Source organism: Pyrus communis, chromosome 3, assembly GCF_963583255.1.
Source record: "Pyrus communis chromosome 3, drPyrComm1.1, whole genome shotgun sequence".
Taxonomy (NCBI): Eukaryota; Viridiplantae; Streptophyta; class Magnoliopsida; order Rosales; family Rosaceae; genus Pyrus; species Pyrus communis.
This window is the reverse complement of record NC_084805.1, coordinates 30,655,785-30,681,948: the sequence shown is the minus strand read 5'-3', so window position 1 is coordinate 30,681,948 and position 26,164 is coordinate 30,655,785. Positions and strand designations below refer to the sequence as shown.

At 35.7% G+C, this 26,164-nt stretch overlaps 4 protein-coding genes across 5 annotated transcripts; 1 reads left to right on the top strand and 3 right to left on the bottom strand.

The window, feature by feature from the left end:
• Positions 1-5,552: 5,552 nt before the first annotated feature.
• On the top strand, positions 5,553-9,182 carry LOC137729252 (phosphatidylinositol/phosphatidylcholine transfer protein SFH1-like). The gene is made up of 11 exons (XM_068468124.1): positions 5,553-5,744; positions 5,863-5,891; positions 6,569-6,652; positions 6,776-6,829; positions 6,953-7,030; positions 7,166-7,219; positions 7,373-7,432; positions 7,501-7,596; positions 7,874-7,975; positions 8,129-8,209; positions 8,499-9,182. Exons 1-11 carry the CDS (start codon positions 5,690-5,692, stop codon positions 8,784-8,786), a joined length of 981 nt encoding a protein of 326 aa, XP_068324225.1. The 5' UTR covers positions 5,553-5,689; the 3' UTR covers positions 8,787-9,182.
• Positions 9,183-9,640: 458 nt separating this feature from the next.
• Positions 9,641-11,920, bottom strand: LOC137729251 (WEB family protein At1g12150-like). Its single transcript, XM_068468123.1, has 3 exons — positions 11,771-11,920; positions 11,444-11,671; positions 9,641-11,297 (listed from the first exon to the last, which is right to left on the bottom strand). The coding sequence occupies exons 2-3, from the start codon at positions 11,657-11,659 to the stop codon at positions 9,714-9,716; spliced, it is 1,800 nt and encodes a 599-aa protein (XP_068324224.1). The 5' UTR covers positions 11,660-11,671; positions 11,771-11,920; the 3' UTR covers positions 9,641-9,713.
• Positions 11,921-20,154: 8,234 nt separating this feature from the next.
• On the bottom strand, positions 20,155-23,811 carry LOC137727309 (acetyl-CoA acetyltransferase 1). 2 transcript variants are annotated; one of them, XM_068466175.1, is made up of 14 exons: positions 23,483-23,811; positions 23,259-23,357; positions 22,992-23,165; positions 22,794-22,899; positions 22,455-22,593; positions 22,078-22,155; positions 21,924-21,989; positions 21,427-21,512; positions 21,228-21,327; positions 21,036-21,146; positions 20,907-20,948; positions 20,711-20,797; positions 20,542-20,627; positions 20,155-20,342 (listed from the first exon to the last, which is right to left on the bottom strand). In XM_068466175.1, exons 1-14 carry the CDS (start codon positions 23,520-23,522, stop codon positions 20,306-20,308), a joined length of 1,251 nt encoding a protein of 416 aa, XP_068322276.1. In that variant the 5' UTR covers positions 23,523-23,811; the 3' UTR covers positions 20,155-20,305. The 2 variants fall into 2 exon arrangements, with proteins under 2 accessions (XP_068322276.1, XP_068322277.1); XM_068466176.1 differs by having other exon boundaries at positions 20,524-20,627; positions 23,483-23,810.
• A 445-nt stretch (positions 23,812-24,256) lies between these two features.
• On the bottom strand, positions 24,257-26,028 carry LOC137727310 (DNA oxidative demethylase ALKBH2). Its single transcript, XM_068466177.1, has 5 exons — positions 25,759-26,028; positions 25,379-25,495; positions 25,109-25,301; positions 24,704-24,884; positions 24,257-24,615 (listed from the first exon to the last, which is right to left on the bottom strand). The coding sequence occupies exons 1-5, from the start codon at positions 25,996-25,998 to the stop codon at positions 24,576-24,578; spliced, it is 771 nt and encodes a 256-aa protein (XP_068322278.1). The 5' UTR covers positions 25,999-26,028; the 3' UTR covers positions 24,257-24,575.
• Positions 26,029-26,164: the final 136 nt, after the last annotated feature.

Sequence of the window (26,164 nt, the reverse complement as noted above, 5' to 3'; positions counted from 1 at the left end):
TCAAATAGAAAGGAAGGGAATGAAAGAGAGATTAGGAGAGAAGATAATCATTCTCCTCCACACACCCCAAAAATTTATTATTCAATTTCATCTTATCTTCCGTCATTAACACCAACTAACCTGTTGGAATTGAAGTCAATTCGTATTTAAACCCTTATTCCCTAACAAAAATATACCAAGGTTAAGACCCTCTAACTCCGGACCCACCTATAATAATTACTATTCTTAAACTTTGCTTTTGGATACAAATTACTATTTTTAAAAGAAAAAAAAATTTAACAAAAAAAATGTAATTTATACTATAGAAGGAGTGAACTTAGCAGACAGCAAAAAGAAAAATGGAATTAAACACATGAAAAAACGCTGCCGGATTTTGGGGTGTGGACTGAGAGTCTGGGACTGAGGGTGGACGAGGAGGAGGGAGGAGGGTTCCAAACTTGCAATCCTATTGGTCGATCGGTTTGGGAGGAATCTTTCAGCTGGGATACCTGTGCTTGTGCTGGTGCTGTGCTGTCTGTTAGGCACAAGTATTAATTTGGCGCACATTGCTCTGCCTCCCTTTTTATTTTTATTTTATTTTTGCCTTTTCTTTTAAGTTGATTTTTGATACCAAAGTAAAGTAGTGCTAGTGCTAGTGCATCGGGATCCTCCATCTCCATGAAATTGACAACAAGTCATATCCGACGGCTCCAAAGAGATCTAGGAATGTGCAATGCCATGGGAAGGGACCCAATATTTTATGGCCCTGACTTCTTTTTCCTTTTACTTTTCATACACTTTTATTCCCTTTTATTTGCACGGCCACGATTAAGTCACGTTAATATTTTATATTACTATTATTTTTTATTTTATTATTTTTATAAAAATAATCAATATAAAATATTAACGTGGTTTGACCGTGACCGCACAAAATAGAAGGGAATGAAAATGTACGAGAAGTGAGAGGGTAGAGAAGCCGAGTTCATATTTTATTGCATGGATTGGAATCATAATCATATGTCATATGTGGGTGGTTGAATGACTGACTGATTACAGACTGACGGTGATATGAATATATCTCTATTAATTAATGAAATCATCTTTGTCAATTAAAAGTAGATGAAAAAACTACTTAGTCTTTTATCAGATAAAAAAATTATGAGCAATAATGTAATTTCACAAGTCCAAATTTTATTATTTTTTATTGAAATCTCCCCTACCGGTGATGTTGAAATACCTCCAATATTAAAAAAAAAACAAAATAAAAACCTCTCATTCCTTCCACGTTCTCTCTCTCTCTCTCTCTCTCTCTCATTTTCTAAAAAAATGTATTTATACACACAAAGTGTGTAGGCAAATGCTAGTTCTAAACTAAACCAACTCACAAGAAATCTTAACAAAAATAACTATTATATTATTAAGAAAAATAGTAATATTTTTAACAAACGATATTATCTAGGGAACTTTCATGAAAATAACTTGAGCAAAGTTTATTTTAATAAAAAATCATGCTATAACTTTATTTAATTAAAGCGAAGTATTATTGGCACTCCAAAAATCTCATTCTACACTCCTCACAAGTGTATTCTTCTTTCTAAATATAGGAGTGTAGAATGAGATTTTTGGAATGCCAATAACAATTCCCTAATTAAAAAGACTTAAAATTTAATGAAAAACCCTTAAATTTTAATAAAAAAGACAAAAGAACTTAAATTTTAATGAAAAATACATAATTTTAATATTAAAAAAATATATATGACACGCGCACAAACTGTTTATGAAACTTACGACACTGTTTATGAAACTTACTGCATTGTTTATGAAAACTTACGACACTGTTTATGAAACTTACTACACTGTTTATGAAAATACAGTCAAAGTTAGCAACCATCTAGAACCTGTCATACCAATCAGAATTTGCAATTTTCTCAAACAATTCGCTTTGTATTGAAAAAGGCAGTTAATGGACTTGATTTGATATGATATTGTTCCCTTCTATTATTGGCAAACCTTCCCTTATGCAACCTTGTTCCATCAAGCTATGGCTTTCCAGAAAATGAGGCATGGAGGAAACTGGGTTTGATTTGAAGGTTAGGCAATTAGGGTATAGGTTTCCTAGGCTTTGTCGTGGAATGAGGCGCGGAGACAGAAAGGATTGTGCATTTGTGGATGGAGTTAATGATGAGGTGTTGGGCGGATAGGTAGTAGGCGAAGCTTTCTGTAAAGGTTGGGGGATCGAAAATTGATGATGGTGAGGAGTAACGAGCAACGGGAGTGGAAGGTGTAGGTGATCTCGTAGCGGAATTAGTGGTATTAGTGAAGGAGGGATAGACTATAAGTATTGTGGGAGAGGGGATTGGGATGGGGTTTATGGAGGAGGGCGAGTTGGAGTTACAAAGGTTTTTTTAGGGGGGGTGGGGAAGGGATGTGCACTCAGCGCACTTGGATTTTTTTTAAGTTTTTTATTTTTTTTTATTTTTGTCCTTATCATTAAATAAAATTTAGTGTATGGTTTTTTATTAAAATATAAATATTTGAAGCTATTTTCATTAGTTTTCTTTATTCTTTATACTAAATATGAGAGGGATGAGCTTAATCTTACAATGAAATAGTATAATGTGGTTCAAATTCTGTAACATCCCACATCGCCCAGGAGAGTGGATCCTGTAAGCCTTATATGTATATTCTCATCCTTACCTAGCACAAGGCCTTTTGGGAGCTCACTGGCTTCGGGTTCCATCGAAACTTCGAAGTTAAGCTAGTAGCACGAGAGCAATTCCATGATGGGTGACCCACTGGGAAGTTATCGTGTGAGTTCCCATAAACAAAACCGTGAGGGCGTGGTTGAGGCCCAAAGCGGACAATATCATGTTACGGTGGAGTTGAGCCAGGAATGTGGTGGGGGCCCGGGCGGGGATGTGACAATTTGGTATCAGAGCCAATCCCTGCCCAAATGTGTGCCGATGAGGACGTCGGGCCCCTAAGGGGAGTGGATTGTAACATCTCACATCGCCCAGGAGAGTGGATCTTATAAGCCTTATATGTATATTCCCATCTATACCTAGCACGAGGCCTTTTAGGAGCTCACTGGCTTCGTGTTCCATCGGAACTCCGAAGTTAAGCGAGTAGCACGCGAGAGCAATCCCATGATGGGTGACCTACTGGGACGTTATCGTGTGAGTTCCTAGAAATAAAACTGTGAGGGCGTGGTGGGGGCCCAAAGCGGACAATATCGTTCTACGGTGGAGTCGAGCTCGGGATGTAATGGCAGACCGGGTTGGGATGTGACAATTTGGTATCAGAGCCTAACCCTGGCCGTGGTGTGCTGGGATGTAGTGGCAGCCCGGGCTGGGATGTGACAATTTGGTATCAGAGTCTAACCCTGGGCGTGGTGTGCCGACGAGGACGTCGGGCCCCTAAGAATGGTGGATTGATAACATCTCACATCGTCCAGGGAAGCGGATCTTGTAAGCCTTAGATGTATATTCCCATCTCTACCTAGCATGAGGCTTTTTGGGAGCTCACGCTTCGGGTTCCATGGGAACTCCGAAGTTAAGCGAGTAGCGCAAGAGTACTCTCATGATGGGTGACCCACTGGGAAGTTCTTGTATGAGTTCCCATAAACAAAACCGTAAGGGCGTGGTCGAGGCCTAAAGTCGATAATATCGTGCTACGGTGGTGGAGCGGGCCCAGAATGTGGTGGGGCCCGGGTTGGGATGTGACAATTTTGCTTTTGCTAATAATTGAACCTAAAATATCTCATTTATAAGTAAGGAGGAATACCACTCGATTGTAATACTAAATTGCAGAAAAATAGTAATTAAAAGAGAAGAAATCAGCACTTTTTTTTATTTTGTTAATTTAACCCATTAATTTTAGCAATTAAAACAGAAGAAATCAACACTCATTTTTATTTTGTTAACATTAATCCATTAATTTTATTTTAATTATTTAATCTAACTACCACAAGCCTATTTAAGTCCCAACACAATTCTCTTCAGATTTTTTTGGTGAGAATGTTAGAAATCCGTGAATCGTGTCCGCTCATCGTACATCATGCGGTTAGTTTTTATTAGGTACTATTTGTGTTTCATTTTAAATAAAAATATTTAAAATTATTTTTGATCGCACGATATATGATAACCGAATACGATTCACAGATCCCCGAAATCCTCACAAAAAGAATCTGGTGATGATCCGGATTCATTTAAGTCTACTTAGGATCTGTGTTGTACACTCACTCCATTCCCAATTTTCCAAAGAGAGAGAGAGAGAGAGAGAGAGACTTGAAGTGAATAGATTGATTGGGTAGGATAGGTAACGTAACGTTTTTGAATTTGTGAGGAAAGTGTCGCCGAACGGAGAAATAGGGAAAGGAAGAATGACGCATGAATGACTCGATTGTCTCGGCCTTTGTTGGAGATATTTTTCAATATGATCAAAACATGAAATAGTATATCACATGTTATTATACAAATAGTAAAATATATATATTAAAAAATTAATAACTTAAATATTAAAATTTCTCACTATTTATATAATAATATATGATGTACCATTTATCTTTCAATCACAATAAAAAAATTTCATCCTTTGTTGAATCACTCTCTCCTCCCTCTTCTCTTTCACGAGTTTTGACTCATGACATTGTTGACCAAAAATGAATGACATGAGGAGGAGTTAGTATTTGTTTTCTTCCTAATAAAATAAAATCTATCTAGTTATCTAACAAAAACAATGGCTTCCCTTTTTCCTTCCCACTCCCACTAAAATAAGACCAAAAAATACATCAGTTTAACTAAATTTATTTGAAAGTTGTTGTTGACGATTTCAAAAAATTATTTTTGCACTTTAAATATATATAAGATTAGATCAAAATTTTCAAATTAAATGAAGTTAGTTAAAAATTTAGTGTTCCTAACATTAATTATATATATATATAAGAAAATTGTATTTATTTTCACTTGTAAGTTATAAGTCGTACATTCAATTATCGTCAAAGGTGAATTTAAACCACATTATTGCTAGTCTATTGTAAAACTAAACTCATCATTCTAAGATTCTTAGTGTAAATAATATATTTGTGAAAAAAGTATATTAAAATAAAATGACGTTATAGGGATCACATTTAGCAAACTACATCTCAATCATTTTTTAATAAAGTAAAAGGTCAATTTAGCAAACTACAGTCAGATTGTTTTTTTAATAAAGTTAAAGTGCACAAGATAAGTAGGTAGACTAATAAATAATAATAAATACCCTTTTGGTTTCCTTTTTTTTTTTTTTTTTTTGTTTTATCCTTGCCTTAGGTAATAGTATGGGAACAATACATGATTTCCCAAAAATGAGTAAGGGTTTTTATTCAAAATTCTTCAATGTCGATTTGTAGAATTTAATATTTATAATCAAAATCGTTTATATTATAAATTACACTATAAAAATTGTTTTTGCAAAAATATTACATAATAAATTAATTAAACGATTTTAATTATAAGTACAAACTTCTATAATTCAAACATAAAAAATTTAAATATGAGTTTCTACTCGTCTTTTATAGGGCCAACATTATTCATAGTAAGCGGGGAGGTGAGGGCTCGCTCCCTTGTTAGCAGCAACAGAAGAAAACAAAGACTCACTGTCCTCGGAGAGTTAGAGACACACAAAGGACACAGGACACGGGCACGGCAGCAGCAGCAGCACAAGAAGAGAAATGGGGATCGTTTCTCAGGAAGCGATCAAACAGTTCCAAGCTCTGATGGATCAAGGTCTGCTTCCTCTCTCTCTCCTCTTTCTTCCCTTTTGGTGTTTAATTTTTTTTTTTTTTTTCACTGTTTCTGATATTTCTAGTGTTTTTTTATTGGGTGGAATTTGGGGAAATGGCAGTTGATGAGCCTCTCAAGAGAACGTTTCAGGTTGGCATTTTCCCCTCTCCGATCTTTCTTCTGTTCACTTTTCACTTGTCAGCTTAAACTCAGCTCAACTCACAACTCTTCTTCTGCTGCTGCTGCTGCCGACTTTCTACTTTTCTTTCGTTTTACTTAATTTATTTGTTTTTAATTGACCTTCTTTTTGAACTTTTTGGGTTTGGAGATGCTGCTAATGCTAATCCCATTAGTAGTATACACTACCATCTTGTGAATCATGTGATGGTTAATCTACCCAATACCACTAGAATCAATCTCATCATCCCATTGCTTAACGTGATCTTTCATCTTGTTTTTTGTTCTTCTGGATAATTTCTAATTGCCAATTGCCCATTGGCATTTTTTGCAACTCAAATCATGTTACTGGCGTTTAATAAGCATCCCCACAAAAAAAAAAAAAAAAAAAAAAAAAAAAAAATCCAATTCTTTGATTTTAACATGAACATCAAGTAGGGGACAAGTCAAAAGACACTTGAGTACATAAATTTCTTGTCTTGCTATTTCGTGAATCATGCCACTTGATGTAGGTCGTCTTTCCCAACAAATGCTTCATTTGAATTTTGACCTTTACTGGATAATAATGACTCGTGTTTTCCTTGTCTATCTTTTATTTATTTATTTTTGACTTGTATGGATGATCATTGTAATTGTTTCTTGGTTTATAGAATGTTCATCAAGGCTATCTAGTTGAGACTTTCGGTCGTTTTCTCAAAGCAAGGGATTCCAACGTTGCCAAAGCCCATAAAATGGTGACACTGCATCTCGTCTCTTTCGCCTCCAAATGATTCAAATGAATCATATTCATTGTCGGCTCTTTTCTTTTGTTTTTGTTTCTATTGATGAAATCCAATGGTATGTTCGTGATGTTCCAGTTGGTCGATTGTTTAAACTGGAGGGTACAAAATGATATTGACAAAATATTGGCCGTAAGTTTATCCTATTCTCCTACTTGTCTAGCGTTTTCCATTGATTGCCAAATTACCAATCTAATGTATAACCATGGTGGCTCACCCGTGCTGACATTTCCTGAATCTTATTCCTCTGTGCAGAAGCCCATAGTTCCAACTGAACTATACAGAGGAGTGCGAGATTCACAGCTCATAGGTGTTTCGGGTTACTCAAGAGAGGTGCTCCTTCTTTCTTAAAACTTATCTCTTTTGTGGCGTTTACACTGTCATGTCTCTTCTACGAATGGTTTTTCTCTTGAAATTTGTGAGTGCTTCAGCCTGTAACATGTTTATTCGTTCTCCTTTGCACTTCAGGGCTTGCCCATCTTTGCCATTGGTGTTGGACTAAGTACATTTGACAAAGCATCGGTAAGTATTCGATGAAAATGAAAGACCATATTGTGTTTTACAATTGACAACAATTCTTGAATTTGAATTACCTACATCTGCCACTTTATCTTGGTGATGGGGGTCCTTGAGTCTTGACAGTCTTTGAGAAATATTTTTTCTTCTTGATTGCAGGTTCACTACTATGTGCAGTCACACATTCAAATTAATGAATATCGAGATCGTGTAATTTTGGTGAGTATCAGATCTTGAATCTCTAAGGTCTCTTGAGTCTTTCTTCTGACCTGTGTTTTTGGCTGTAGCCTTCTGCATCGAAGAAGTATGGTAAGCCTATTACCACCTGCATCAAGGTTTTAGATATGACTGGTTTGAAGCTCTCAGCACTAAGCCAAATAAAGGTACATAAAACTTGATAACGTAGATTCTTTTTGTTTGTTTGTTTTCATTACAGTTTAAACGTATCTTGTTCTTTCCTATGACAAGTACAAATCACAATTTTATTTAGGTTTATCCAATGTTCCTTAGTGAGGAATTACTTTTATAAATTTTCGAACAAAAAATATAAACTAGGATGAGTATATATCTCATGAAATGCATAAGTGTGACAATTCTACTTTTGTATGTATGTACATGAGTTCTACAATTCAGTACCTTATACGTTTCACGTCTGTGCAGTTAATGACAATTATATCAACCATTGATGATTTGAACTACCCGGAGAGGACAAATACGTACTACATTGTAAATGCCCCATATATATTCTCAGCTTGTTGGAAGGTTAGTCTTCACATTGTTGATCTTTGTGATATAATGTGATCTTAAATCTTTTGTTTTCTACATAAGTATGATTGAGTTTGTTGCATGAGCACATTCATATATTTTAGATGCGCTTTTGGAATTGGAGTGGTATAATTTTTGGACTGTTAGCAGGTTGTCAAGCCACTTTTGCAGGAGAGGACAAGGAAAAAAGTGCAAGTGTTGTCTGGTTGTGGTAGGGATGAACTGTTGAAGGTAATGTGTTTCCCATTATGCTTCATGTGTTGCCATGAATGCTTATGAGTTCTTCTCATATTACTCGAAAGCATCTTTCTTTTTTCGGTCACATTAAAATAAATTTCTAACGGTTGAGTTTTGGTGTCCTTAGTATTTTCAATGGACACGAACATGTTTCCTCTTTCCAAAGTCAATGTACTTCTTGAAACTGGATGCGAAGGCAAACCCATGTGATGGACACATGGCCCAGTTTTGCTTCTTGTATTCAAATGGACTGATCTTGTAGTTGGATTTGATGTTTGTGTAGATAATGGATTATGCATCTCTTCCACATTTCTGTAAAAGTGAAGGTTCGGGATCATCTCGAAATTCACAGAATGGAGCTGACAATTGCTTCTCCCTGGACCACCACTTTCATCAACAGCTCTACAACCACATCAAGCAGCAATCGATGATGAAGGAATCCGTTCAACCATTCAGACACGGTTCTTTTCATGTGGATGTGCCTGAGGCGGCTGCAGAAAGAACACAGATTGCTAAAACGATAGAATCTGAGTTTAACAAATTTGGTAATGGGAATGGGCTATCTGAATAGATGGCCTCAAAATCAATGGTGACTGAAGCCAGAGTTTGGTGCCTTTCCAACTTGCGATGAATCTTATGGCTTTGTGCTCACTTCTAAAGCTGCTGGACAAGGAGTCTTTGCATTACTGATCCTAGAGTTGCAATCATCCGATATGATTGGTTGTAATGGTAGTTGCTGACATTATCTACGTGAATTTAACGATCGCAAAGCTACTACCGTGTATGTAATTTGACGTGTCGGGCTGGATTAGCAATTCAGACCTCTGAGTAGCCTAATATGCGTTGTAGTAATGCAGCAGGAAATTTGTCGTCTTTAGTTGCACAGTACTATATCATATAGTAATTGCACGGATTAACCTGTTTTCACCTAGAGAGATTATATTCACATCCTAAATTATTTCTCTCATACCTTTTTAATTTTGTAATATTTTTTACACCACTAATACCTGATAGAAAAATATTAAAAAGTTAAAAGGGTGTAGGGAAAGTAATTTGAGGTGTGTCAATATAATCTTCCTTCGTGGATGGGGAATTTATTTATTTATTTATTTTATTTATTTATTTATTTTTATTAAATATGTCAGTTTCTGGTTCTGGTGCTATTTCTGTAGTGACGACCCGCCTAGCGATCGGTTGATTAAAGTCTGCATACTTAACTTCTTAAATTTTGCTAGGAAGAGCCAACAAAAGCAGAAATTGTTGTTTTGAGTATTGAGATAATAAAAATATAGATTTACATGTTTCCCTGTTTTTGGACCATTGAGACTTACAAATAAGTTATCCTGAATACAATCAATACACCAAAAATGTGACCTGTTGAAATGGAACTTGGTCTCTCTCTCTCTCTCTCTCTCTCTCTCTCTCTCTCTCTCTCTCAAAGACTAAGATCCCATTCCCGCCCGACTTGTCTGGCATTCTGATCTTATCTCGAATCCTGCTAGAACTGAACGGGGGATGACGCTGATGATTTGCCTACCGCCGTTTGTTCTTCTTGGCGCCGCTTACGAAGTTCTCCCTCAACTGCTGATTTTGCCGAATCTGCCATCTCTGCTTTGTTCAATGCCATGTCTGTTGCAGTCTTGATTTCCTCTATGGCTTTTAAATTGGCCTCCAACTTTTTATCTACTTCAGGTTTTCTTACATTGATTGCTTCCACTTGGTTAATGCTTTCTGCCTCTTTCATCTCAGCCAATTTTTCACATTCCTCAACTTTCCTTCTCAAAGATTCAAACCCCTCCTCCGATAGTCTGATCTTGGCACCACCGTTCTCTGAGTTTGAAGACGCACCTTCTTCCTGTGTTCCCCCAGATAAGAGCTTCAGCTCCTCAAGGACTCTTTGTTCTGCTTCTCTTGCATCTTTAGCTTCTTCGAGGGCAATCTTCAGTTTCTTCTCTGTTCCCTCTGCTGCAACTCGGCTATCTTCAGCTTCTTGCTTGTGTCGGTTAGCATTTTCCTTCATCTTTTCCACTTCCAGCCTTGCACTTTCAGTTTCGGATGACAGTTTCTGGGCAGTTGAACTGTGATGTGCATCATATTCATGAGGACTGGGAGGTGCGTTACGCTGTGCCTCTGCCTCTTCCTTGATTTTCTGTATTTGATCAGTTAGTTTAGTAGCGAGAGCTTCCATTTCCATTTCTTTGTCCATCAGTTCACCCCGTTCCCTCTTCACGTCTTCCAATTCCAGCCTGAGGGAACTCACACAGCTTCGGAGAGAGCTCTCTTTGTCCGCAACTTCCTGCAGCGTCTTTGTGGCTTCATTGAGCTCCATAGTTACCCCTCTCACGGAGTCCATTTCGCATGCGTGTGCTTTCTTCATCTCTTCTTGTATAACTTCAATCTCCGACATTGTTTCTTCAAGCTTTGCCTCTAGTTCTTTGGCCAGTTCCGGATCAATTTCATTCTTCAAAGATAGCAATTTGTCTTCTGCTTCTTGCTTCGCACTTCTGTAGGATCGAAGGTGGGCCTCTTTTTCAGACATGGCGTTTACCTGCTCCTGTTGGGCTTGCAGGGCGGCAAGTTTGAGCTGTTCAATGGATCCCTGCATGGCTGAAACTTCCTTTGACAGCTCGTTAACCCTGTCTGAGTTAACGTTTGCTGAACGCTGAGCTTCCGCTGCCTGTTGGAATGCAGCCAGTTTTGCTTCCAAGGCAGCATCAAAGTCCTGTCGGATTTTGGTGAGCTCTTGCTTTGCTGCATCGAGTTCGGTCACAGTGGCTGTGTACTCATTTCTTGCGTGATCCAGTTCCCGTTTCCAAGCATTACCTTCAATGGTTTCTCTGGATTTGACCTCTTCTAGTTTCTTAGCCCGATTCTTGACATCTTCAGCGTCTTTAATTGCTGATCGCTTGGAGTCTGTCAGAGTTTTGAGCTTGGCGTTCAGATCCTGCAGTGTTCTCTTGGCCTTATCAAGCTCAGAGAGTGCTCTAGCTTTGGTAGTTTCCGCACTCTGTAATTGTTGCTTAATCTTGTTTAGTTCCTTCTGCGCCAATAGAAGTTGGGTCTCCTTGTCCAGTGCATTAGTCTGACAAACAAGAAATCGCCGGCTAAATATCAAATCATTCAGAAGAGATGATATATACAATACAAAATAGAAAGGGTATCATCTGTGCAAGACGTGCGTCCATAAGTTAGCATGGCATGAAGGGATATATTGATTGAATATTGTACCTCTGGCGAAAGCTTTTTCTTGAGGGCGACGGCGTTGGCGTTGGCGTTGGCTCTGGGGCTGGCATTGGAAGATGGTCCTCCTCTAGAAACGACTTTGCCAAACAAACTAACAGCAGCTTTGACAGATTGGAAGGGTGCTCGGGTGTCAACCTCTCCCACCTCCGCCCTCGGGGAACCCGAAGCCTTCTGCTGATCCTTTATACGGACATTCGCCATTTTTGGTTACTTCTGCTCGCAACATGCATGTATGTATGAATGTATCAAATATTTGAACCAAATTATTGCGTCTGAATAGTGCTATAATATTGGAAACGTGAAAGCACGTACCTGCAAGGGAAAAAGATGATTAAGATGGAAGACTTGGAGTCAGAGGTGGTGCAGGAGGTCAAAAGTAAAAAAGAGGAAATGGCAGACGGTGGATGGGACTAGATTTGTTGGCGGAATGGAAGCTCTCCGGGTCCGTTGGAAACAAGAACAAACGAGCGCAGAGATGAAGAGAGCCCAAAGAGTAGGGAGGAACGGAAGAGGTTGATTGGCCCTTGTACAAATTTACTTATTCTACTATTTTAGCGGGAACCAAACCGAACTACGCGGAGCTTAACGGACAATGCCAACCGCTACATTTGGGGAATTACAGAATTGGCCTTGCCTGCCACCTCACCGCACCTTAGTCAATGGTCACACAGATGACGTACTTGACCATTGACCAGAGCGTGCGTTGCTTTACCTTCTTTCGATCACAAAAATGATCATAAAAACATGTCTGGATCTCCACATCACTCTCGAGCTATGCAAGTATTCTTTTATTACTCATCTGTTTATCAACTCTAAAATGTATATAAACATATTTATTGAGATTTAAAAACAGTAATACCGCTTTCAAAAGTTTTATTACATTTTCCTTATTACCCTTGAATAATACTTTCAATGTATTTTTGTTTTATCTATTCTTATACTTGATATAAATCATACATGCTTCAAGACTCAACTAATGGTAACACGGATTCCAGAGGTCTTATTTACATCTCATTTTACATTATGGACAAATGCAAATGCATGTTCTACTCCAATAAAAATGATGCAAATTTGAGATCTAATTTAATATTCTCTCTTCGACTAGCTACATCCCTCACCAAAAGATATTAAAGAATGTAAAAAGAGTGAGACCCATCAACTTTTGCATTTGTATTACAACCATTATAAAACTTATTTTAGTGCTTGTTCCTTTGCTATGTATGCTCTGTAATAATAATGTAGGACATTATAGAGATTTTGGATCACAGACTGTCCTAGTAATTTACTTATATTGATCCATTCCTTTTGGTTAAAATAGAAATAGCGCTTTCAAAAATCTTATAATAACTCCCTTGTTGGCCGCGAAAATTTTATGCGGAAACTCAATAGTCGCATTTTAGGAAGACTTTTGTACAAATTTGTAAAATGGCCTAGAAACTCTGATGGTTAGTCCACATTTTTTTTAAAAGAAAAATGCAATTTTTTATTTTTGTGAAATATTTTCATTCAAGAATACTAGCAAAAGGTGTTGTATCATTTATACTCTCATAAATGTATTTTTAATTGAATCTTTATGCCGTGAACTTAAAAATAAATTGACAAAAATTGAAGTGGTGCACAAGACATTCCGAAAGGGAACTCAATTTACAAGAATAAAAGCAAAGGCTCTTCCATGAATTTCAAAACCTCACAGTGCAATAAAGGTGAAAGCAAAAACATTTTCGGACAATTTTTTTTTTATAAATTTGCAAAATGGCTGGGAAACGTGATGGTTAGCCCACGTTTTTTTGGAAAAAAAAAATGCAAATTTTTTAGTTATGTAGAATATTTCACGTCATGAATCAGAGTAACTTTATAAGGCAATTGAAAGTTGTTTTACCATGTATTGAGCAATAAATGAATTTTTAATAGAATATTTAAGGCGAAAACTTAAAAGTATATAGACAAATATTAAAGTGGGGTCCAAAACATTACCGAAACGGGACTCCATCTACAACAACATCCACAAAAAGTTGTACATGAATTTCAAAACCTCACATTGCGCTGAAAGCAAAAAATATTTTGGGATTATTTTTCTACAAATTTGCAAAATAGCCTAGAAACCGTGATGGGTTAGCCTATGTTTTTTTTTTTTTTTTTTTTGGAAAAAATGCAAATTTTTTTTTTTGCGAAATATTTTTCACCATGATTAAGAATAACTTTATAAGGCAATTGAAAACAGTTTTACCATTTACTATGCCACAAAGGTATTTTTAATTGACTCTTTATGCCGTAAACTTGAAATAAATTGACAAAAATTAAAGTGGTGCACAAGACAATATGAAAAGGGACTCCAACTACAAGAATATTAGCAACAACTTTTACATGAATTTCAAAACCTTACAATCTGGTGAAGGTGAAAACAAAAAGATTATATGACCATTTTTGTATAAATTTACAAAATGGCCGGGAAATGTGACGGTTAGCCCACCTTTTTTTTTTTGACAAAAAAATGAAATTTTTTTAGCTATGTGGGACTATTTTCCGTCATGATTAAGGTAACTTTATAAGGCAATTGGAAACTATTTTACCATTTATTGAGCTACAAATGTATTTTTAATAGAATATTTAAGCCAAAAACTTAAAAGTATATAGACAAATATTGAAGTGGGATCCAAAACATTATCGAAATGGGACTCCATCTACAACAACATCCACAAAAAGTCGTACATGAATTTTAGAGCCTCAAATTGCGGTGAAAGCAAAAAGATTTTAAGATTATTTTTCTACAAATTCGCAAAATAGCCCAGAAACCGTGGTAGTTAGCATACGTTTTTTTTTTTTTTTTTTTTTGGGAAAAAATGCAAATTTTAATTTTTGCTAAATATTTTTCGCCATGATTAAGAATAACTTTAAAAGACATGCCGCAAATGTATTTTTAATTGACTCTTTATGCCGTAAACATTAAATAAATTGACAAAAGTTGAAGTGGTGCACAAGACATTCCGAAAAGGAACTCCATCTACAAGAATACAAGCAAAGGCTCTTACATGAATTTCAAAACCTAACAATGTAGTAAAGGTGAAAGCAAAAGATTTTAGGATGATTTTTTTTATAAACGTGCAAAATGGCCTGGAAACGTGATGGTTAGCCCACTTTTTTTTTGAAAAAAAATGCAAATATTTTAGTTGTGCAGAATATTTTCCGTCATGAATAAGAGTAACTTTATAAGGCAATTGAAAGCTGTTTTACCATTTATTGAGTCACATATGTATTTTTAATAGAATATTTAAGCCAAAAACTTAAAAGTATATAGCCAAATATTAAAGTGGGGTCCTATGTAAAACAACATCCACAAAAAGTTGTACATGAATTTCAAAACCTCACGTTGCAGTAAAAGTAAAAAGATTTTAGGATAATTTTTCTAAAAAATTTGCAAAATAGCCTAGAAACCGTGACGGTTAGCCTACGTTCTTTTTTTTTTTTTTTTTTTTTTGGAAAATGCAAATTTTTATTTTTCCGAAATATTTTTTTCCATGATTAAGAATAACTTTATAAGGCAGTGAAAATGGTTTTAACATTTATTGAGCCACAAATTTATTTTTGATAGACTCTTTATGCCGTAAACTTAAAATAAATTGACAAAAATTAAAGTGGTGCACAAGACATTTTGAAAAGGAACTCCATTTTCAAGAATACTCGCAACAACTTTTACATGAATTTCAAAACCTTACAATGCGGTGAAGGAGAAAGCAAAAAGATTATATGACCACTTTTGTATAAATTTGCAAAATGGTCTGGAAATGTGATGGTTAGCCCATGTTTTTTTTTAAAACATGCAATTTTTTTAGCTATGAGGAATATTTTTCGTCATGATTAAGAGTAACTTTATAAGGCAATTGGAAGTTGTTTTACCATTTATTGAGCTACAAATGTATTTTTAATAGAATATTTAAGCCGAAAGTTTAAAAGTATATAGACAAATACTTAAGTGTGGTCCAAAACATTTCTGAAACGGGACTTCATCTACAACAACATCCACAAAAAGTTGTACACGAATTTCAAAACCTCACGTTGCGGTGAAAGCAAAAAGATTTTATGATTATTTTTCTACAAATTTACAAAATAGCCTAGAAACCGTGACCTATGTTTTTTTTTTTTTTTTCGGAAAAAAAATGCAAATTTTTATTTTTGCGAAATATTTTTCACCATGATTAAGAATAAGTTTATAAGACAATTGAAAACGGTTTTACCATTTATTGTGCAACAAATGTATTTTTAATTGACTCTTTATGCCATAAACTTAAAGTCAATTGACAAAAATTGAAGTGGTGCACAAGACATTCCGAAAAGGAACTCCATCTACAAGAATACAAGCAAATGCTATTACATGAATTTCAAAACCTCACAGTGTAGCAAAAAGATTTGAGGACAATGTTTTTTATAAATTTGTAAAATGGCCTGAAAAACGTGATGGTTAGCCCATATTTTTTTGGAAAAAAATTCAAATTTTTTAGTTATGCAGAATATTTTCCGCCATGAATAAGTGTAATTTTATAAGGCAATTGGAAGCTGTTTTACCATTTATTGAGCTACAAATGTACTTTTTAACATAATATTTAAGCTCAAAACTTAAAAGTATATAAACAAATATTGAAGTGGGGTCCAAAACATTACCGAAATGGGACTCCATCTATAACAACATCCACAAAATGTCATACATGAATTCAAAATCTCACATTGCAGTGAAAGCAAAAAGATTTTAGTATTATTATTCTACATATTCGCAAAATAGCCTAGAAACCGTGATTAAACGCCTATGTCTTTTTTTTTTTTTTTGGAAAAAATGCAAAATTTTATTTTTGCGAAATATTTTTTTGCCATGATTAAGAATAACTTTATAAGACAATTGAAAATGGTTTCACCATTTATTGTGCCACAAATGTATTTTTAATTGACTCTTTATGCCGTAAACTTAAAATAAATTGACAAAAATTGAAGTGGTGCACAAGACATTCTGAAAAAGGACTCTATCTACAAGAATATTAGCAACAACTCTTACATGAATTTTAAAACCTTACAATGCGGTGAAGGTCAAAGAAAAAAGATTATATGACCATTTTTGTATAAATTTGCTAAATGGCCTGGAAACGTGATGGTTAGCCCACGTTTTGTTGGAAAAAGAATGCAAATTTTTTAGCTATGCGGAATATTTTTTATCATGATTAAGAGTAGCTTTAGAAGGCAATTGGAAGTTGTTTTACCATTTATTGAGCTACAAATAGATTTTAATAGAATCTTTAAGTTGAAAACTTAAAAGTATATAGACAAATATTGAAGTGGAGTTCAAAACATTACTGAAACAGGACTCCATCTACAACATCCACAAAAAGTTGTACATGAATTTCAACACCTCACATTGCGGTGAAAGCAAAAAGATTTTAGGATTATTTTTCTACAAATTCGCAAAAAAAATGTAAATTTTTTTAATTATGCAGAATATTTTCCATCATGAATAACAGTAACTTGATATGGCAATTGGAAGCTGTTTTACCATTTATTGAGCTACAAATGTATTTTTAATAGAATATTTAAGCCAAAAACTTAGAAGTATATAGAGAAATATTGAAGTGGGGTCCAAAACATTACCAAAACCGGACTCCATCTACAACAACCTCCACAAAAAGTTGTACATGAATTTCAAAACCTCAAGTTGCGGTGAAAGCAAAAAGATTTTAGGATTATTTTTCTACAAATTTGCAAAATAGCCTAGAAACCGTGATGGTTAGCCTATGTTTTTTTGGGAAAAATGAAAATTTTTATTTTTGTGAAATATTTTTCGCCATGATTAAGAATAACTTTATAAGACAATTGAAAATTGTTTTACCATATATTGTACCACAAATGTACTTTTAATTGACTCATTATGCGGTAAACTTAAAATAAATTGACAAAAATTGAAGTGGTACACAAGAAAGGAAATCTCTCTACAAGAATAAAAGCAAAAGCTCTTAAATGAATTTAAAAACCTCACAATGTAGTAAAGGTTAAAGCAAAAAGATTTTGGGGCGATTTTTTTATAAATTTGCAAAATGGCTGGGAAAAGTGATGGTTAGCCTATGTTTTTTTTTGAAAAAAAATGTAAATTTTTTAGTTATGCAAAATATTTTTTGTCATGAATAAGAGTAACTTTACAAGGAAATTGAAAGTTGTTTTACAATTTATTGAGTCATATATGTATTTTTAATAGAATATTTTAGTCCAAAACTTAGAAGTATATAGACAAATATTAAAGTGGGGTCCTATCTAAAACAACATCCACAAAAAGTTGTACATGAATTTCAAAACCTCACGTTGCGGTGAAATAAAAAAGATTTTAGGATTATTTTTCTACAAGTTTGCAAAATAGCCTAGAAACCGTGACGGTTAGCCTACATTTTTTCTTTTTTTTGGAAAAATGCAAATTTTTATTTTTGCTAAATATTTTTTTCCATGATTAAGAATAACTTCATAAGATAATGGAAAATAGTTTTACCATTTATTGTGCCACAAATGTATTTTTAATTGACTCATTATACCATAAACTTAAAATAAATTGGCATAAATTGAAGTGGTGCACATGACATTCCGAAAAGGAAATCCCTCTACAAGAATACAAGCAAAGGTTCTTACATGAATTTCAAAACCTCACAGTGTAGTAAAGGTCAAAGCAAAAAGATTTTAGGGCAATTTTTTTTATAAATTTGCAAAATGGCCGGGAAACGTGATGGTTAGCCTACATTTTTTTTAAAAAAAAATGCAAATTTTTTAGTTATGCAAAATAGCCTAGTTATACATAATTTTCAAACCCTCACGTTGCGTTGAAAGCAAAAAGATTTTAGGATTATTTTTCTACAAGTTTGCAAAATAGCCTAGAAACCGTGTCGGTTTGCCTACGTTTTTTTTTTTTTTTTTTTTTTTTGGAAAAATGCAAATTTTTATTTTTGTGAAATATTTTTCGCCATGATTAAGAATAATTTTATAAGGCAATTGAAAACTGTTTTACCATTTATTGAGCCACAAATGTATTTTTAATTGATTCTTTATGTCATAAACTTAAAATAAATTGACAAAAATCGAAGTGGCGTACAAGACATTCCGTAAAGGAACTCCATCTACAAGAATATTAGCAATAGCTCATACATGAATTATAAAACCTTACAATGCGATGAAGGTGAATGCAAAAAAATTACATGATCATTTTTGTATAAATTTGCAAAATGGCCTGGAAACATGATGTGCCCACGCTTTTTTTTTTTTGAAAAAAACATGCAAATTTTTTAGCTAAGCGAAATATTTTTCGTCATGATTAAGAGTAACTTTATAAGGCAATTGGAAGCTATTTTACCTTTTATTTAGCTATAAATGTATTTTTAATAGAATATTTAAGTTGAAAACTTAAAAGTATATAGACAAATATTGAAGTAAGGTAAAAAACATTACCGAAACAGGAATCCATCTACAACAACATCCACAAAAAGTTGTACATGAATTTCAAAACCTCACGTTGCGGTGAAAGAAAAAAGGTTTTAGGATTATTTTTCTACAAATTTCCAAAATCGCCTATAAACCATGATGCCCACGTTTTTTTTTAGAAAAATGCAAATTTTTATTTTTGATAAATATTTTCTATCATGGTTAAGAGTAACTTGATAAGGTAATTAAAAGTCGTTTTACCATTTATTGAGCAATAAATGTAATTTTAATTGAATCTTTAAGTCGAAATCTTAAAAAAAAAAACAAAAAAAAAAGACAAAAATTGCAATGAGACCAAGACATTCTGAAAAGGGACTTCATCTACAAGGATATTAACAAAACTCTTACATAAATTTCAGAACCTCATAGTGCGGTAAAGGTGAAAGCAAAAAGATTTTAGGATAATTTTGTATAAATTTGCAAAATAGCCTAGAAACAGTGATAGTTACCCCACCTTTTTTTTTTTTTTTTTTTTTTAGAAAACTACAAAATTTTTATCTAGCGAAATATTTTCCGTCATGAATAAGAGAAACTTTATAAGGCAATTGAAAATGATTTTACCACTTATTGAGCCACAAATGTATTTTTAATAAAATATATTTTAGCCGAAAACTTTCATATAAATAGACAAAATAAAACATTGTATTTTTCAAAATATAACGATAGTTTAACTCTTTTTTCCTGTTACTAATGCGAGTAGAGTAATAAGTGAATTAATTCTAGATTGCTCACGGTCTAGTCACTTTTGAATGTAAATGTAAAACTTTCCATTGATATTTTTTAGGGTGGAAAACTGTTTTGACAATATTTTAGGCCTTGTAACTATACTTTTCACTTATATTTTACTTTTGGGCTTAAATATTCTATTAAAATACATTTGTGGCTCAATAAAAATAAAAACCTCTCCATATGTCTTATAATGTATTTCTTGATGCACATGCAAAATATTTCGTGAAAATAAAAAATCTGTATTAAAAAAATGTGGGGTTAAAACTTAAAATCTATGATTTTTTTTTTTTAAAAACAATTTTGTGATTTTCTAAAAAACACAATTCTAAACCCTATTTGGTGCTTGTTTCGCTGCACAGCAGACTTGGTAATAAAAATGTAGTATAAGGGTTGGACAAAAGGTTTTGATTCTCTGTAGTTTCATATACCATACTCCATACGTAGAATGCAAGGATAGAACAAAAAGAACCCAGTGAGGAATATAGGGCATATCCCTATTTTCTTTCTTCAAGCATCAATTACTGACATACAAATTACAATTACAAACCTCTGTTGCTGCGAAACAAAGTTAAAACACCTTATACAACATTCTGATGATGATGATGATGATGATGACGGCGTCATTCATAACAAAGACGGTCCCACCTGCCAAGTTATTGGCCTGCAGGTGCAACATCAAAACTACTACCTTAGTGATTTGATTCCTCTACTCGTTAAGGTTGTAGAAAATTCAGAGGTACACATCAAAAGGGGACAAACATCGGCAATTGTTATAGCACTAGCAGCCAGTGGAATTGGAAAGAACAAGACACTATTCAATTTGAATCGAGCATACGCCTTACCAAATGTAAAAGTCTTACATGAGCTCAAGAACAAGAGCAGATGCCCCCCCTCCCCCGTTGCATATGCCACCAACCCCATACCTCCCATTCTTATGTCTCAGTACCTGCAACAACGTTACTCTTTAATTAAGGGACACTCACGAAAATTAACAATCACATGAGAGAAATAAGCAAATCCTTGATTTACCCCTAACAATGTGACCAAGATACGAGCTCCACTGCATCCTAACGGGTGTCCCAAAGATACAGCTCCACCGTGGGCATTAACTCTATCCTGAATTCATAAGAAAGACGAATTGTGAAAATAAATAAATGACCTGTTTTGAGAGTTCAGAGTGCACCATATCAATTTTGATTTCAATAACTTTGCATTAAAGACTCACGGGATTAAGGCCCAACAGCTTTTGATTGGCAAGAGCAACTACCTGCAGCGTTAAAAAGTATTTGTTTTCAGAAAATGCTAAATAAATCAAAGAAAAGATGTATCAAAGTAGAAAAGCATGTGTTCTTACTGAAAATGCTTCATTGATTTCATAGTAATCAATTTGAGAAGCCTCCAAACCAGCATTTGAAATAGCTTTTGGTAGTGCAAGGGCTGGAGCAGTTGTAAATAATTCAGGCGCCTGTCCAGACAATCTTGTTTTAGCATCAAAACAAGTTGGACTCCACCAAACCAAGATAAATGAGAAATGGCATGTCACTACCTGAGCTGCATCAGCATATCCCTTAATCTTAGCAATTACTTGTAACCCAAGTTGAAGTGCCTTCTCCCCACTCACTAGCACTAGTGCAGCTGCACCATCGCTGCCCAAGAAAAACAGAACCCATTATGCTTCGTTAAAAATGAGATAAGCACCAGAGAGCGAGAGAGAGAGAGAGAGAGAGAGAGAGAGAGAGAGAGACCTTATGCTAGAAGCATTGCCAGCAGTAACAGAACCCCCATTCTCCTTAAAACTTGGTCGAAGCTTCTTTAATTTTGCAGCATCAAACTAGCAAAAGGCAGATAAAACATATGACAATGGAAGTGCATTTGATATTTTGATGCTGAAAAATGAAATCATAATACAGGAATGAAATTTTTGTAGACCTCCAAAATCATGAAATTAAAGTTCAAAAGTTATGTTAATTGTCAAATGAGGGGGAGAACAAAGTGGTTGGAAGAGGTAGAATTTTGACTCACTACAACCAGATATTGAAGTTCAACCAATTTAAAATCCCCACTTTCCTTGTCAAGAAAATCTACAACATTTAGTTGAAATCAAGATATAGGTAATATACTTTGATCACTAAAACTCGAAAAGTTTTGCAATTCTGATCTGCAAAGTAAAATATGGTAGTTATCACTTTAAAAGAAACACAGTCCATGTAAGTTTATCCCATGCCCCACCTACTGTGCTTACCTTTTGTAAACCATCATCCTTGTCAACAGTTGAGGAAGGCTTTCCACTTCCCCCAGAAACTTCAACCTGCAGCAGAAGATTGAGAGTTAAAATTGGCATTTTCTGCAGCATAAGCTGAAAAGTTTCTGCTGTTTAGTACAGTACGAAATCACACCGGAACCATTTCCCATTTAAAGAGACCAGCATCTTGCGCAGAAAGTCCACGCTCAAAACTTTGAATAGCATAAGAGTCCTGCAAGGAAGCATTAATATAGCCCAATCTTAGAGATAGTGACAAGAGTAAGTTAAACTTAGTATGACAAGGGAATTATATGTCAAAATACATACACTGAACTGTAAGATTTTACAGTTCCAATGTTGATGGATTAAGCAGTCTGTTTTCTAAGCACACTAAGCACAGAAATTTATGAATCTGATGTGGCCACAAGTACAAGAAAAGCCATCTCTCAGATAAATTTATTTGATTGCAGAACACCTAAGGATGAAATGCATCAATATAATTTAGTGGGTCAATCTCTAGAGAGACCCTACCTGCTCTTCCCTTGATATGGAAAGTTGATCAGCACATATTTCTGCACAAACTCCCATTCCAAAGTCGTTATAGACATCCCAAAGACCATCTTTAAGCATGCCATCGACAATGGTATCATGTCCTAATCGAGACCCCTGCCTGTTTGCAAATTAGAGCCACGAACACAAATTAGGTATATTTAGGAGCACACTGAACCGCACCAACATGAGTGTAAGCCCTTCGAGTGGAAGATGGATTGCAAGATTTTACTTAAAGTCCCCTAATCATGAGACTTACAAATATCTTAATTTTTCAGTAGCTGGTAGACACAACAATAAGGAAATGAGAAAAAGGCTAACCTGGCAGCTGGTAGATATTTAGGGGCATTGGACATGCTTTCCATGCCACCAGCGACAACGACATCGTTGAGACCCAGCTGGATGGTTTGTGCTGCAAGCATTGTGGCTGAACAAAGAAATACCCCGCCAGGGATCAGTGACAGTGACGAAGATCACAAGTGACAGAAATAAACAAATTAAGGGAGTGGGGGAGCTAACATTTCATCCCAGAAGCACAAACTTTGTTAATGGTGGTGCAAATGACAGAGTTGGGGATGCCGGCAGCGAGAGCAGCCTGTCTGGCAGGAGCTTGGCCAAGATTGGCGCTTAGAACATTCCCAAAGAAGACCTCTTGCACAAGGGAAGGATCCACATTTGCTCTCTTAAGAGCACCTAACCATGTATTTTATTACAGTTGATCGAAACAATAATAAATCTAATAGCAGAAAAAGTAGAGAGAGAGAGAGAGAGAGAAGTTAGACAGACATTGAATAGCTAGAGAGCCGAGGTGGGTAGCAGAGAAAGAGGAGAGGGAGCCAAGGAATCCACCCATGGGCGTGCGGGCGACTCCCACTATACACACATCTGAACAAACAAGCAAACAACGTCCCCCCCAAATCAGAAGGAAAAAAAAAGAGACAAGAAGAAATGGAAAATTGAAGCAGCGCAGTTAGAGAGGGAGGGAAGGAAAGAGGGGGGTTTTACTTTACCTCGAGGATGAATAGGATCAGAAGAAGATGGAGGAGCCATGAGCGACGGAGGATCGCCGTTGCAATTGCAAATGAACAGAGAGAGAGAGAGAGAGTACGTGCCTCGTAAGGTTGGGTCGCAGAAGAAGAAGAAGAAGATTATCCCATGAGCATGATTGATGATTGATGATTGTTCGAGTTTATCGTTTTAAAGTAATTAATTGATTTAATTAATGACGTGAGTCGTGACCGACCTTCCTTTGTCTTTTTCTTCTGACTTGCGCCACCCATGCTCATGGTGTCATCACTATCGTTGCCTGTTTTGCTGGATGTTTATCATCAGTTTTTCAGCCCAGAATTTTATCTTTCTACGCCGGGAACCGCAAACATCACCCACTCCTGACCCCACTCCCAAGTTGGGCAGCCTTCATTTTTTTCCACTTTTTTGTCTCTGTGTTTGGTTATTGGATTTTTTTATCTTTCACTTTTCTATCAATAATCATTAGATTATATTAAGATTGGATTAGAAATTTACACTCGAGCGAAAGAAAAAAACCAGAAATTTACAGACAAATTATTGCAGTCGAGATCATGCAGTGATGTTAGGCACCCCACAACTAAAACTAATAGCATTGCACTGCTTCATCTCTGAAATACTTGGAAACGCATCAATCAAACATGAATATGTCAATCCTTCCTCCTCTATTTATTTGGTCACGCTGATTTTGACATTTTCATTTGCACTTAAATTAGAAGAGAGGTCAAATAGGAACTCCAGAGTCAAAACGTCTGACATATAGAACCCAATGGTACCTGCTTCAAGATATATCAGCACTCTCACACTACAACAAGACTCATAACAAGCTTTATCTACCGCACTCTTTCACTCACAAGGGCAAAGGACCTTACCAGCCAAGCAATTAACAGAGAATTGTAAATCCTGTTTTACCCCAAAGAAATATAACATACATACGAGCACATACCAACTGAACTGGTACAGACAAGACATCCACAACCTTCACAACCAACCAACATACAAGGCCCCAAAAGAACAAAAAGACCAAGAAATCAGCTCTACATTCTTCCTTTAGGACAAAGCACCGATGTGGTGAAGTTACATAGCCGCAGTTGCACCAGGTTCTTCAACAACATTTCTGCATCAAATGCATAAAAGAAAGAGCAAGATGAACAAATACTCTCCTTTTAATCCTATAATAGGCTATAATCAGTCTGACAACACACCTGAAGGTGAGGTTAATACGAGTTGCCTCTACTTTTGACCGCTTAGGCACCGAGTGCATCCAATCCCTTTGAGTGTAACCTCTCATCACCAAAAGTGATCCATGCTTAAGCATGAAAGAGTGCTGATCAGCATGATTCCTCTTTATGCGCTTACTAGCAGGTTCTTGCTCGTCTCTTCTCTCTGGCATTTACACCACAAGTTTTATGTTATTTCATAAAAATTACGGTGACAGTTATTCAAATGGGTCCTAGGCTTCTAGTCGTGCATATGGAAAGCTGCTGCGGATAATACTTTTGTGGCTATATGTGTAGTTAACTGTCAACAGTCCCTACGAAATGAACAAACCATAACAAAAACAATGAAAACTAGGTTAAGTAACAAATTGAGAAAACAGTTGATCATACCTTGGACTGTTTTACTGGGTTTCTTCTTCTTCAAGAAGAATTCACGGTCACATCCAAGGGTTAAGGATGCAATTTCAGGAGTAGAACCATAAAGCTTCTCATCATCAGAATGCCAGCCAACATAGTCATTACCACCTTTATACCTATTCAAGAGCAAGCTATTAAAACTGCTTCCAGGAAGAGCTTTATGGACCTAAGCAAGGTAAACGAACACATGATGAGCCACGGTACCATAATGGTGGGATTTATTATGATAATGAATCGTATTACCGCTTCTAAGATTTGTTTAAGCGGAGGATGATCATCCCATGAATAGGCACGAGGCTGGTACCCGCTGTAAACCAACTGGGGAAGTCCTGGGCTTGCTACATAACATGTATCTCTAGGCTGCAAACCAAATTACCAACAAACTAATTGGGTCCAAATTTCAATTCGATCAACCCTTCCTCAAGGCATATAGAATCATAAACAGTATTTAACCCAACTTCCAAACAGCATTCCCACCGTATTGCAAACCATCATAAATTCCCACATTAATCATCTTGCAACAAGAATTGAACAATCCACAATACCAAGATAACATAATTGTTAGAAGAAAGAAGGCATATTTATACGCAAAACACATGAGAGAGAGAGGGAGAGAGAGAAACCTGGAGGCAGGAGCGGCCGAAGACACGAATGGTGGGTCGGGTCCAAGCGATTTGGGTGTCGAGGTAATCGAACCATTTCCAAGCCTGATCGAAGCTTATCAGTCTTGGTATGAACACAACTTCGCTTCCATTGCCCAGACCCACCGTCTGCCTTTTGGCCTTGATGGTATCGTCACCGTCGACGTTAGGGTTTGGGCTCGCCGGTTCACCCACCGTCACTTTCAGCCTCCTCAAACTCATCGACTACGATTTACGCGCCAATCCCAAATACGACATCCCTTATTAATATGATAGAGGGCCATATGGAATGGGCGAAACCTTTTGGAGTTACTTAAACGGGCCAAACGTGTTCCTTCAACTTATTGGGGTTAGGTCTTCAAAACTATTCTACTTTTTTTTCTTTTTT

Coding starts and splice junctions, on each gene's coding strand:
- LOC137729252 (XM_068468124.1), top strand. CDS start 5,690: ATGGGGATCGTTTCTCAGGAAGCGATCAAACAGTTCCAAGCTCTGATG. Junction 6,653..6,775: donor TTGCCAAAGCCCATAAAATG/GTGACACTGCAT, acceptor GTGATGTTCCAG/TTGGTCGATTGTTTAAACTG. Junction 7,031..7,165: donor TTTCGGGTTACTCAAGAGAG/GTGCTCCTTCTT, acceptor TTTGCACTTCAG/GGCTTGCCCATCTTTGCCAT.
- LOC137729251 (XM_068468123.1), bottom strand. CDS start 11,659: ATGGCGAATGTCCGTATAAAGGATCAGCAGAAGGCTTCGGGTTCCCCG. Junction 11,298..11,443: donor AGAAAAAGCTTTCGCCAGAG/GTACAATATTCA, acceptor CTTGTTTGTCAG/ACTAATGCACTGGACAAGGA.
- LOC137727309 (XM_068466175.1), bottom strand. CDS start 23,522: ATGGCTCCTCCATCTTCTTCTGATCCTATTCATCCTCGAG. Junction 23,358..23,482: donor TGATCCTATTCATCCTCGAG/GTAAAGTAAAAC, acceptor TTGTTTGTTCAG/ATGTGTGTATAGTGGGAGTC. Junction 21,513..21,923: donor AGGATGATGGTTTACAAAAG/GTAAGCACAGTA, acceptor GCCTTTTGCTAG/TTTGATGCTGCAAAATTAAA.
- LOC137727310 (XM_068466177.1), bottom strand. CDS start 25,998: ATGAGTTTGAGGAGGCTGAAAGTGACGGTGGGTGAACCGGCGAGCCCA. Junction 25,496..25,758: donor TCGGCCGCTCCTGCCTCCAG/GTTTCTCTCTCT, acceptor TTTGGTTTGCAG/CCTAGAGATACATGTTATGT. Junction 24,616..24,703: donor CGTATTAACCTCACCTTCAG/GTGTGTTGTCAG, acceptor CATTTGATGCAG/AAATGTTGTTGAAGAACCTG.